Raw genomic sequence first — 13,044 nt, 5'->3', positions numbered from 1 at the left:
ATATATATAAAATAAATACAATAAAATAAAATGATTAAATGGTTAAATAAATTAATCATTAAATTAGAATTAAAACAAGAAATCAAATCGGCGATTTAAAAGAAAAATATTGTTAATTAATCATTTTTGCTTCTATGCTTTTGATGTACAATTCAGAATTTAAAATAATAATGTAAATACTCTCTTATAAAAAATAAAAAACTGATTTTTTTCTTGTAACATCTAAATAGAATTAATAATAACAAAGAATTTTAATATTAACAAGTTAAGATTACAATGTTAAAATACAGTGCAGAAATACTGCAGCCAAAATAAGAAAATATATAAATTCTCTATTTTATAAAGAATATTCAGTTTTTAAATAGTGCTTAAAATTAAAAGTACTTTTCGTAAAAAAAATATACACTACACAAACATAATTCAATTATTATAGTAAAAAAACCAAGCACTTAGGAAATCATAATATGATATTGCATAAGCGGTGAGTGCATAAAGTGCTCCACAATTCTGAACTTTTTCTTCTTTATTGAATAAACAATAAAAATTGTAACAATTATTAAACTAGATTTAAAGTTATTTACAATAAACGATTAAAAGATTTTTCGAACATGATTTTTTAAACGTGATGTATTAAATTCGTCACTCACTAAGTGATGTAAAACTTTTTAAGTAATAATTACGATTATAATAAAAACTTTGTGTTACTTTCTCTTTGTCAATGTGATGTAATTGCATTTAATGATAGAACAATTGATATGTCTCGACATGAGTCAGAGTAATTATTTGTCGTAACCAGGAATATTTTTTAAAATGATAAAAATTGTTTACGAATTAAATGGTCCAACAAATATTAGATTAGCAAACAGTGTCTACATCAACTATTTTATTTGCCATATACATATATGCAACACATCGCGTATTTAATCGCGTATGCATGTCACGAATAGAATGTCTGAAGAAGAGAGAGGACGAAGCTTTCAATCGGTCCTATAATCGAATTTCCGAGCTTCCGTCATCGATGTTATCGGGCAAGCAAGGTAGGCGATGTAGGAGACAGTTTGCAAAGGCCCTCAGAGCAAAACTCACCTTCCTTACCCTGACCGAATTAGGCTTCGGTCCCGGCTAAATGCTAGACTTTTTATTTTATTGCTTCTTTTTGCTTGAGCACGACAACCGTCACCTCGACTAGCGTCCTTACCAGCGATCTGCGGATCTTGATTTGATTTCGTCGCAACGGAGACTCGAGAAAGCCTCGCCTGAATCGAAAGTTGATGTTAATTAATTGGTTGCTAGAGGTATTTCGAGCACGATGGAAATTCTGCGATGCATTTATAATTTTAAATGAAAATTGTTAAGCAAAAATGCATTATAAGAAATAGGAAAAAATATATATATAATAGAAAAAAGGAGAGAAAGATAGAAAGACCTTTGTATATTGTCTGGCATAATTAAAAATTTAAAAAGCTGATGTCAAAGGAAACTTTATGTTAAACAGGCGTAATTACTGTTTGTTATGTAAAAAATTGTATTTAAATTATATGTTTAATAAAAAAAAACAATAATTTTCTTAAAACTATGAATTAATTTAGATTTTTATTTAACAATAATAATTGCTAATTAACATCGAATTATTCTTCAGGAAACAATTTTGTATAGCTGGCTGTTAATAGAAAGTAGATTTACAGTAGATCGTTAAGAAAAGTGAGCACTTTTAATAGCATAATCTTAAAATTACTTCATTAATATATCAAAAGAACACACGGAGAATAATTTTTGTTGTATTCATTTATTAAATAAATGAAAAAAAATCTGTATTTCATTTATTAAAAAGATGAAAAAAAAACAATTATTAATATTTATGAAAAGTTCGCTTGGTATTCAACAAAAAATGTAACAAAAAAATATAATAAATCTTTACAGAAATGCTCATTTCATTATTGGTTTTTACAAGATCGAATATCATCCAGATATATCAATTTTAACTGGTTCTTTAGTATTTTCTAATAAATAAGGACATTTATCATAAATAATTGTTGATTGGGTAAATGATAAAAGTCAAGATGTCTAGATCGACTTTCGACGCAGTCAATATGAAGATATCAATATCGCTCTAGAGTTCTAAGGAGATAATAAAAAAAAATGATAGCAAGCGTTCTTGGAGTAAACCAAGAAAATCGAGTTTTATATTATTTCTGATCTTTCTACAGTGATTGCTTGAGTCTTGCTTATTCTAATTAGTACTACCATTTATTTTTTTCATAGACTTTATTTTATAAATTTTATAAATTACTACGATAAAACTTATTTATTGTTTATCACAACTTTTAAGATAATAACTTTTTGAAATATTATGATAAAACTATGCATAATATCTAGGCATTGCATGCCTTAAAAACTAAGATAGTATTATAAATGTGTAAACTCTTAAATAAATACAACAGTTTTAAGCAAATAGTTTTAAGCATACGATTAAAAAAATATTTCGCATGTAATAGTTCTTTTTGTTTTGTACATACCATATTTTTGTACATAACTTAAAATATTAAAGTATTTTATAGTTACAAACTATAAAATAAAAATTTTTATGGATACAGTTAGTTTATAGATTTTTGAACAATTGAATTGTTATGTCTATATTGGCAATTTTCGATGGAAGTCAAAAACGATCAAGCAAACATAATTCTATTTGCATGATCTATATTTGCGTTTCTCCGGCGTGTGAAAATACGTCTATATTCTACAAAACGAAGGCCGAATAAAATGGAAGAAACAAGAAATATTGTTTTAATTTTAAAGAAAAGACTAAATTTATTTCTAATCTAAGCATTTGTACAGGAAAATTAAAAAATTATTATACATATTATTTCTATTTTGTCATAAGGCAAAGTAAACTTTTATTGATTTTTAAATGTAATAGAAATATTTAAACGGTAATTATTTGACGCTTGTAATTAGATAACACTTTGCAGAATTTAAAGCTCTTTAAATACCTGGTTGTCTCGCAGTTTTTCTTCATAAACTACAAATATACTACATTTGCTGAGATATCGGATAAAAATGATAAAATTTATTATCTAATGATAACATGATTTATCACTGAATTCAATGAGCATTATACTTCGAAGATCGTTTATTTTCGAACTTTTTAGTACTTTTATCAATTCGGAATTTTCTTTATGAAACACGGCTTGCATGAATAACTACATTGTTATAATATTCTACAAAATGTTATCAGATTCTATTTTAATTTCATCGTGTTGCTTCACAAAATGAAGTATTATAAAAATATTTTTTAGGTATAATTATAATTAATATTTATTTAAATATATTTATAATTTATATTTATCTAGATATATTTGTAATTAATATTTATTTTAGACGACAAATGTTCTAATATTCATTCTAATTATTGCTAAAATGTATTGCGAAGAGATATTTTTCATCCTAATTTAAAACAATTGAAGTATACTGACGTGAAGAAACCACATTATGCACTCGCACATCATCGATGCAATTTCAAAGTACCCTAACTCTCGAGAGGCGAATTTGCAAAGGAGAAAATTATGCAAACATATACGCAGTCCACCGTTTTATCGAAGACTGGAATATCCCGAACAAACTTTCCCAGGGATTGTTTCTCAACGCTTCAGGATTGTCACAAGGTACCTATCTGGTTGGTACTGGAACTTTAAGCTTGCCATCGAGTATAATGGCGTTCGAGCTTCTTCATTATGCAGGCCAATCATGACTGCAACTTCCTTCAAGTCATCCGCCATGTCAGCCTTTCAATTATACATATACGCGCTCTCCATTTAACGCAGTCTGTAGTGTATTCCTACTACTTATAGTTGCTGTGGTGTTCCGTGTTAAAAACTAACTGCAAATATTATAAAAATGCTTAATAACTTTTTTTAATTAAAAAATGCAGAAAATATTATGAGAATAGTAAAACATCGATTTATTGATTAAATAGGTAATTATTTTGTAGGATTGGTTATAATTTTATGGATTGAGAAATGTACGATAAAATGATATAAGACAGCAAGACAGCATCATAATTGTTTACTTTACATATTACAGATAGAATAAAACAATTTTTCTATGTAATCTCATTAATACTAAGAGAATTTATTAATACTAAGAAAATTTATTAAAATTTAACAATAAAACATTATTTGAAAGAAATCGTTTTTTTATTTTAAAAGTATAAAAGTAGATCTTATAATATATATATAAAAAAATGTTCATTGAATTCTTTCTCTTTTTTTTTCTATGAAAATATGAATTTATCTCATATAATGCGTAAATTTTTTTTTTCAATTCTCTTTATTCTTATTTTTAAAGCAAAATGAATGATTTGCAAAGATTATATCACATCGAGAGAGACCATTATTTAATACGTTAATTTAATACAATTATCAAATTTACAATTATCAAGATATTTATTAAAAAATAATACTTCTGTCGACAAAAAGTATAATCAAATATCAAAGCAAATTTTATCAAAAAGGATTTGTCTCCTTCGTTCTACAAAGTAAGTATTTACAAAAGAACAAATGAGTTTAATTTATTAGAATATTGTTATATTTTTTTAATTAATTTTAGTTTTATCAAGAGTTGCAGAATATTTTATTTTTCTTTTTTAAATGTTCCCCGTAAATAAGTTATAAGTAGAGACTTACCTAGAATCATAACTAGAAGTTAAACTTACGGTATCGCTTAGGTTTCCAATATCAAGATGTATAGAACGTAGGTAAACCTCAACGCAGCCTAAAGGCAAGACATGTAGCCTACGGCAATTATATGCAAATCTCAGCAAGTTGTGCCTAAAACCTCAACATTGTCACCAACTAGCAGTCTCGATCGAACGAAGAATAATACGAGTAATACCCATCAATAAATCGACAAATAAGATGATAAGTCTAATTCAAAAAAATATTGCGGATATTAGAGACAGAAATTAAAAGAAACAATATTAGATTTATAATAGATTCTTCAGATGAACCGAGAATTCCATTTAATAAAAAATGGAAATAATTTCTGGATTTTATTTTCTTGAGTCAGACAATATATCTGACATTTTATATAGTTTATTGATAATTATTTGATATAGATAAATTTTCCTCTTTTCCTATTCTTTCATATTTTTTATTTTATACATTGCTATGTTAATATGAAATTAATATCAACATTTAATAATATTATAGATAGCGTAAGCATCTATATTCAACTGTGTTCTCACTAAGACTTGTTATCATTATTGTCAGAGACACAAATATTATCTCATTACATGTTTAATCAAATTTGATGATCTAGTTATGGTAGAAAGAGACTGTTAGTAATAAATAATATGACAACTACACAATAATTTCGAATAGCCTATTTAGTCTTAAGACAGCGACACATCATAAATATTGTTGATCGTTGTGCAATAAGTTATTAAAACTATTATGTTGTGGCAGTATCAGCAGAAACAGAACTAGTATTTTAGATCCGCGCGAATGTGACTGTACGTGTGTGTGTGTGTGTGTGTGTGTGTGCATGTGTCAATTTTTATCTTATTGTCAAGTATATACACATATGTATAACATAAAGTGATATACCTTTCAGCGAACTTTACATAACTGAAAGAAATTGATTAAGAAGATTGCTAAAAATTGATTGAGCAAATATATTCTGATATTATCATATCTAATCACTCTCCGTTTTTCTTGCTTATATTAATTATTTTTTTCGCTTTAAGTCTAACGTTTGCACATGATAACAAGGATACGAATAAAAATGAAAATTCCATGTTTCTGTGGTATCTCGGTATCTGCGCGGAATCAACTACCCAAGGAAATCGTTCCTATATCCTATGATCTATCGATCTATACACACTCGATTGGATTATAATGATCACGTATGAATCATCTTCAACAACAAGTGCTCGAAAAAACAGATTTCATCGTACTGCACACGGATGCATTAAAGATACAAACGAATGTATTTTTATTTGATAGATCGGGCAGGTTGACTCGGATTTTGCATTACACTCATGACGAAGATACACAAATGCTTATGATTAAACTCGAGCGCGCATTAGACCCTACGAAGTACACGTTAGAAGTCCTTCAAAGGACGTATCGCAAATGATGTATTCGGTTTTTATGCAAGTCTATATGAAGTTGATGGAAGGCTGAGGTAATATTCGAAGAGAGAAATTACACAAGATGTTCAGAAATTCGCGAATCAATATATTACAGTAAGAAAGTTTTTGAAAAAAGAATAAGTTATAAAAATATTTACTATTTTTTCCGAGCGGTAGTTTTTAAAACTTAAAGATTAAATACTAGCCATTTATAGATTACTGTGTTATAGTATTAGTGATGCTCGACTCACAAATAGTTTTAACGTAATTGTTGTCCAATTTTAAACCTTTGTATCTCAAATTACTGTTTTGAACAATAAATGACAAATACTTTTATAACTTATTCTTTTAAGAATTTTTTTGCTGTGGTATTTTGATTCGCGAATTTTAATACTGTATGTGTGTTATATTTTAAAGCTGCTACAGCAAGTAGTCGAGATAAAATTTGAATGTAATGAGAACTTTATGTCAGAATATGCTGAGCATGAAATATTCCTTAAGATTTTTTAAACTTGCACATATATTTATTGTATATAATCTCCTATATTTTAATTATAATTTTCTTGCTCAATAAAAAATTAGAAAGCAGTATTTAAAGATATCTGTTTATAATAATGAGAACAGTCTTCATTATTATTGTAATTTACATTTATTATAATTTATTTTACACTATTATATTTTTTTAGACGAATTGGTGTAACACAATTTTCGCCCATACGCACGTCGTGCATTCCCTTGTATGGACGAACCTTATTTAAAAGCGAAATTTCATTTGCATATTAGTCACTATAAGGATCAAAAAGCGACGAGTAATACTCCAGTGGAATCTGTACAAAAAGAGTTAGTATATACTTTTTTCAATCTTATCAAACTAAAAACATATACAAAAATATTCGTAAAACAAAAGCAAATGGTTGTAAATGTTATTATAGAAGTGATACATACTATATTACATTCCGCCGTACACCGCGAATGTCCACATACTTAGTAGGATGGGCAGTACATAACTTTGTTGCCGGAACGATCACAAATTTCGGGAGATTTCAAGATGTGGACAAGAGACTGAAGTTTCATGGATCGATGGCCTTGAATCGCGGTTGGGCTGTCTACTCGACGTTACAGACATGGTTAATAATAGAAAGCCCGCTCGTGAAGGTCGATCAATTTGCGATACCGGATTTCAATTTCAATGCGATGGAGAATTGGAACCTCATCACTTATAGAGAATCTGTAGTGTTGCATGAAGATGAAACTCCGAGGAGAAAAGTAGTGAACGGACTGTCAGTGATGGTTCACGAGTACGCTCACAGTTAGTTCGGTAATCTGGTGACACCCGTATTCTGGGATGTTGTCTGGTTGAAGGAGGGCTTCGCCACTTATTTCCAATATTTTGGCGTGTCCTTAGCAGAACCGGATTTGAGAATGATAAATGTATTCGTAGTAGATTGTTTGCAACCGATACTGCTTGCAAATTTTGACAATCATACTCGCACATTAAATGGTCAAGAGATCGGGGATCGTAACAGCATTATGGTATTGTTTGATTTTGTCTCTTAGAAAGGTATAGTAAGTTACGTATGGAACACCATTAACATGTTTTATATTACATAAAAATGGTATTTACATTGAATAAATGTTTCCATTAATAAAAGAATAATCATTTCTAAATCTTTTAAATAAAAATTTTTTTAAATTTAAGTAATTTATAATTATTTTCAAATAAAACGAAATAAAAAGATGTATAAATTTTGCCATATATATTTTATACATATATGTAATTGATTTGTATTCACCTTTGATCGCTTATGAATGCTGCGTCACTTATTTCTTACATAATCCGTTAATCGTATCACTGTAAATATGTGTAACAGTCTTGCAAATATAGATAGAATTATCTTTCGATCATGTGATTTAGATCCTCAGAAATGATTATTTATTTAAATCATATATATCTAGAATTAATCACTGACGAATTTAATTTTTATAACATTTTTATCTTTAACATGATGTATTGTTCTCGTTTTTTTATATTAATAATTTCGTAAGAATTACAATTAATTGTCCACATTTCTACTACACTCTTTTTGAAATTTTAATTAAAATAGCGATTACAGGAAATCGTTCAAACTTATGTCTTATTAGTGTCTAGGATTTATTACACCCAATTATACAAAGTTAATTATATTATCTGAATAGAATTGTATTTAAATATTAATTTTATTAATATTAATATTAGTAATTTTAATAATATTAACATAAATGCACATAAATGCACAACATTGCAAGATATTTTCTTCTTACATTATTTTAATTTTTAATCTTTTATTAAATAATTTTTAATAACAGATAATAATATTATATTTTTACATATTAGGTGTGGGAAAAAGTTCGTGGCGTTTTTTTAATGCCATCTAACGGGAAAAACGCCACGAACTTTTTCCCACATCTAATATCATCTAAGATGCTAAACTTATAATAATTAATTCTATAAAATTAATGCTATAAAACTTATTACGATTAATTCTATAAAATGAAAAATAGAAAAAATCATTGAAGTTATATATTGATTATAATTTATGTGTTTTTATTCAGATTTACAAAACACAGAAATTTAGCTTCTGAAATGTAACATAAAACTCATCATAACATATTGTATTAGAAATAGATTGTAATGTATTGTGTCATATCGTTTTCAGGTGCCTATGTAATTCGCATGATCAGTCATATGATCGGAAGCACAACATTCCAATTAGGATTACAAAATTATTTGCGCGAGTTGTAGGTGTCTGTATTATATATGCAGAACGTTTCTAAATTTCTGTCGATATTTTTTTTTAACATAAACGATATTATTGTCGTGATGTATGTAATTATCTTATTTTTTTAAAGTAATAACAATTTTATAGTTAACACTGTTTTTCATAAAAATTTATTTTTACTATTAGGTCATTTGAAGCAGCCACTCCATTCGACTTGTATCGACACTTGCAAGCTGCATCAAATATAACAAGGCAATTGTACAAAGGCATATTTATAAAAGACGTCATAGAATCCTGGGCAAATCAGCCAGAATATCTCTTAGTGATCATACACGAAACTACAAAACGAAGGCTTTCTTTGCCTCGCAAGAACGATTTTATCTAAATCATCAAGCAGCACAAATTCCAAAAAATCAAGGTGGTGAATATCATTAACCTTCGTTACCGAAGAATCGAATTTCACTTTTAATCGAACTACTACGGCTGCCTGGTTGAAACCACAGGCCAAGAGCATGCTAATCAGTTCTGTAAAACCAAACTCGTGGGTGATTTTTAATGTTCAGCAAGTTGGATATTATAGAGTCACTTATGACGAAAATAACTGGAAAATGCTTATTCGCTACTTGAAGTTGAAGAATTTCCAAAAAATACATGTGATAAATAAAGCTGCGCTTCTAGATGATGCTTTTAATTTAGCAAGAGCCGGTTATGGATTATTCCATTTGATCTTACGACATATCTTACTCGTGAAACGGAATACGAACCGTGGGTCTCTGCAGTAAATAACTTCAATTTTCTCAATCATATTTGCTCATCGCGAGTACAACGTCTTTTTCAGGTAAGGTTATTCTTCTACTCGTATATAAACATCAAATTGATTTCAAAATATAACTTATTAATTATTTAAGAGATATGTCACAAATAAAAATTTTAATAATATTTAAAAGTTTTCTTATCACTACAAACAATTAAAATTTGATGATATCCTTTTCAATTTCTTTTATAATGTTTTAATATATAATTTGCAGAACTATGCAAATAACTTACTTAAACCAATGTTTAGTCTATTAAGCTTTATGGAAAACTGTCCCTGTGGACAGTTCAATAAAGAAAATGCATCGCGAATTGATTCTATCTATTGTTTGCTTAATGGTTAATAATATGCACTGTCTAAAAAATCGAAAACTTTTTTTAAAACGTAGATTCTATCTGAGAAAAGATATGAAAAGATATAAAGATCAATTACCAGCGAACTTCTAAAACCAATACAACTCTATATATATATCTATATATATCTATATATATATATATATTTGCAATATTAATATTTTAAATTAAAGTTTAAATATATTCAAATATTAGGAGATAATCTTATCAACTGTTTTTGTTTCTAATATGTACTTTATCTTTTGGTAAATATTTTCGTGAAGTTTATCTTCGGGAAAGATAACTAATTAATTAATATATTATACATTTATATATTTTCATGATATATTTTATGTATATGCAGTATAATATCAACAAACAAGAGCTTCGTGTATTACGTGGGTATTCGAGCAGGTGATGATAATGATTGGCATACTGTTTGGAACAGGTTTCTGCGCACTGACTTACATACAGAACAAGAACTCTTGCTGAGTGCACTCGGATATACTAAAACTCCTCATTTAATCGACAGATGGATTATAAGAAATGGATCATACAGATAAACGTATTTACAATCAAAATACTAAATTTGTCCAGCATTCAGATTTCTCAATGCATCTATAATGTATGGACTCAAACTTCGCAAACAATATAGAATGACAATAATCAATGCCGTTTTGAATGGCAATCCCGAAAATGTTAATTACGCCATTGATTTTATTCACCATAATTTCCTCATGATTCTTAAATCGTATGTATTATGCGTTCTTATTTTCTTTATTTTTATATTTTTTATTATATAACTTTTTATTTTCTTTATTACAATAAACAGAGTATTCCAATCAAAACTTATTATTTAAGAATCAAGATAATATTATCATTTTACGTTTTCGTTATAACGGCAAATATTTGATTGTGCGCACCATTTCTATCGGAAAAGTTTTATCGGAAAATAGAGTTTTATGAAAAAAATGTTAAATTCAATTAACCTTTTGTTTTATTTTTTATTAATTAAATGTGACTAAAAAAACATAATGGTTTGATTATTTATTTGCAATGAATTCTTATATTTACAAAACAAATCTTGAAATATTTTATTCTTACACTTTTACAGAAGAGGCATAGATTTCTTAACCAAAATGCTCACTGTTATAGGCAATAAAATTATTATGAAAACTCAATTAAACAAGATACAGTTTGTATATGTATATACAGTTTGTATAATTTAATATATCAATATATCAATCACACACACACTTCTCTTATATTCTAATTATATATATATACAGAATAATTTAAAACTTATTATATTATATAAGTAACATAATTATAAAATGTTTATAATATTGTAGCTTCGCTCATTTGTTAATGAGAACATTGAAAATCTAGGATCAGCGTTGAATTCAGCAGAAAAAGCCATAAGTGTTTCTACTTCATCCTTAGCATGGATCGATAAATTTTTACCTGCAATTGAAAAAGCATTGTTAACTATTTTTATTTTTATTTAAAGATATGATATACAATATATACACATATGTATGTATATAATAATACATTATGTAACTATGTATATAAAATATCAATACACATTATATTTGGAATCGAATGTACATATACAATACATAAAATAAAGAGACATTAAACTTAAAAGTTTATTATGCAAGTCACTGCAACTATCCCAATTTTAAAAGAAATTGAATATATAAGATATATTATTTTTATAGAAAGATTAATTATTATTTGATACTAAGTGACGTAAGAAACATGTTATAAAATAGAATATTAAGATTTATTGGATTATTATTCCTAGATTTCGTTTTCCTTTTTATAAAAATTGATTTATATAAATATTAATACATAGAGGAAAGCCTCCTATTACAAGATAGACGCTTAATATGAGATAGCGGCATTTCTGCTAAACTAATAAATTATTTATTGGTTACCACTATGAATTTATTAGATTGAAAACTGTTTAGTAGAAAATTCATTATTAAATCATGCCTGTAGTTATCATAAAAAAAGATTTTAGAATTTGGATATCTTTAAGTTTTATTGAAATGAACTTTTAAACATTGTTTATTATTTAATAAATATTCAGCAATAAATTCTTCATGATATCAATACAATAAGATCTTACTAATAGAAAAATACAGGATATGTTGAATTGCTTAATTACGGAAGTTAGTTTGATGATCACAAAACCATAAGGCATGGAAATCGTAAAATGAAATACCTAGAGTATTTCTAATATGAAATAATATAAATGTTATTACAATATAAATGTTATTACAATAATAAAAAGGACAATCAGAATGAACGTCGAGTGCCTATTTCTGCGATATTTGATTTCAAATATCTGAAGATGAATTCTGGATATAATGTATTGCATACTCATTTCTCGCGCATCCTGGCTGTGTTTTTATTTAAGAAATATTAAATAAAGTTTTTTAGTTATAATACTTTGATATATTTTGCGTTTTACTATCGATTTCTTGGGGCATCTCATATTAGGAGCATAATTTTTCAACTTTGTGATTTGCTCACTTTTTACATTTCTTTAATTTTCAAAAAAAATGAAATTTGAATTAAATTTTATATAACATTATCTTAAAGCTTATTAAATTCCCTTCAAAATGACCTATTATTTTTTTAAATTCTCATAGACTTCTAGCATTTACTCAAAATAAACTCTATTTCATAATAGGGGTCTTTCCTCTATAAATATTTTTTTTATTACAAACTTTCTTAGTCCTTATTTTATACACGATAAACGCCTTTAATATTAATTCCTTACATATATTGTTTACAAGTTTTTTACAATATATTTTATGATTAAATTATGCTTAGATAAAGACTACCTTCTTTATATAACACATATTTATTATAATTTTATTTCTTATATTTATATTTATTATATTGCATACATCTATATATATATATATATATGCGCGCGCGCGTGTGTGTGTGTGTGTGTGTGTGTATTATTTTTATTAATTATAATTATTAATT

The 13,044-nt window shown here is 26.9% G+C and overlaps 1 protein-coding gene across 1 annotated transcript; it reads left to right on the top strand.

Moving 5' to 3' along the window:
- The first annotated feature begins 6,869 nt into the window (after positions 1-6,869).
- LOC108686179 (aminopeptidase N-like) lies at positions 6,870-9,274 on the top strand. The gene is made up of 4 exons (XM_018191317.1): positions 6,870-6,970; positions 7,063-7,439; positions 8,827-8,908; positions 9,076-9,274. Exons 1-4 carry the CDS (start codon positions 6,870-6,872, stop codon positions 9,272-9,274), a joined length of 759 nt encoding a protein of 252 aa, XP_018046806.1.
- The last annotated feature ends 3,770 nt before the right edge of the window (positions 9,275-13,044 follow it).

This window comes from Atta colombica, unplaced genomic scaffold, assembly GCF_001594045.1.
Source record: "Atta colombica isolate Treedump-2 unplaced genomic scaffold, Acol1.0 scaffold166, whole genome shotgun sequence".
NCBI lineage: Eukaryota > Metazoa > Arthropoda > Insecta > Hymenoptera > Formicidae > Atta > Atta colombica.
Note: the sequence above shows the minus strand (reverse complement) of the source record. Positions and strands in the feature narration are given on the sequence as shown.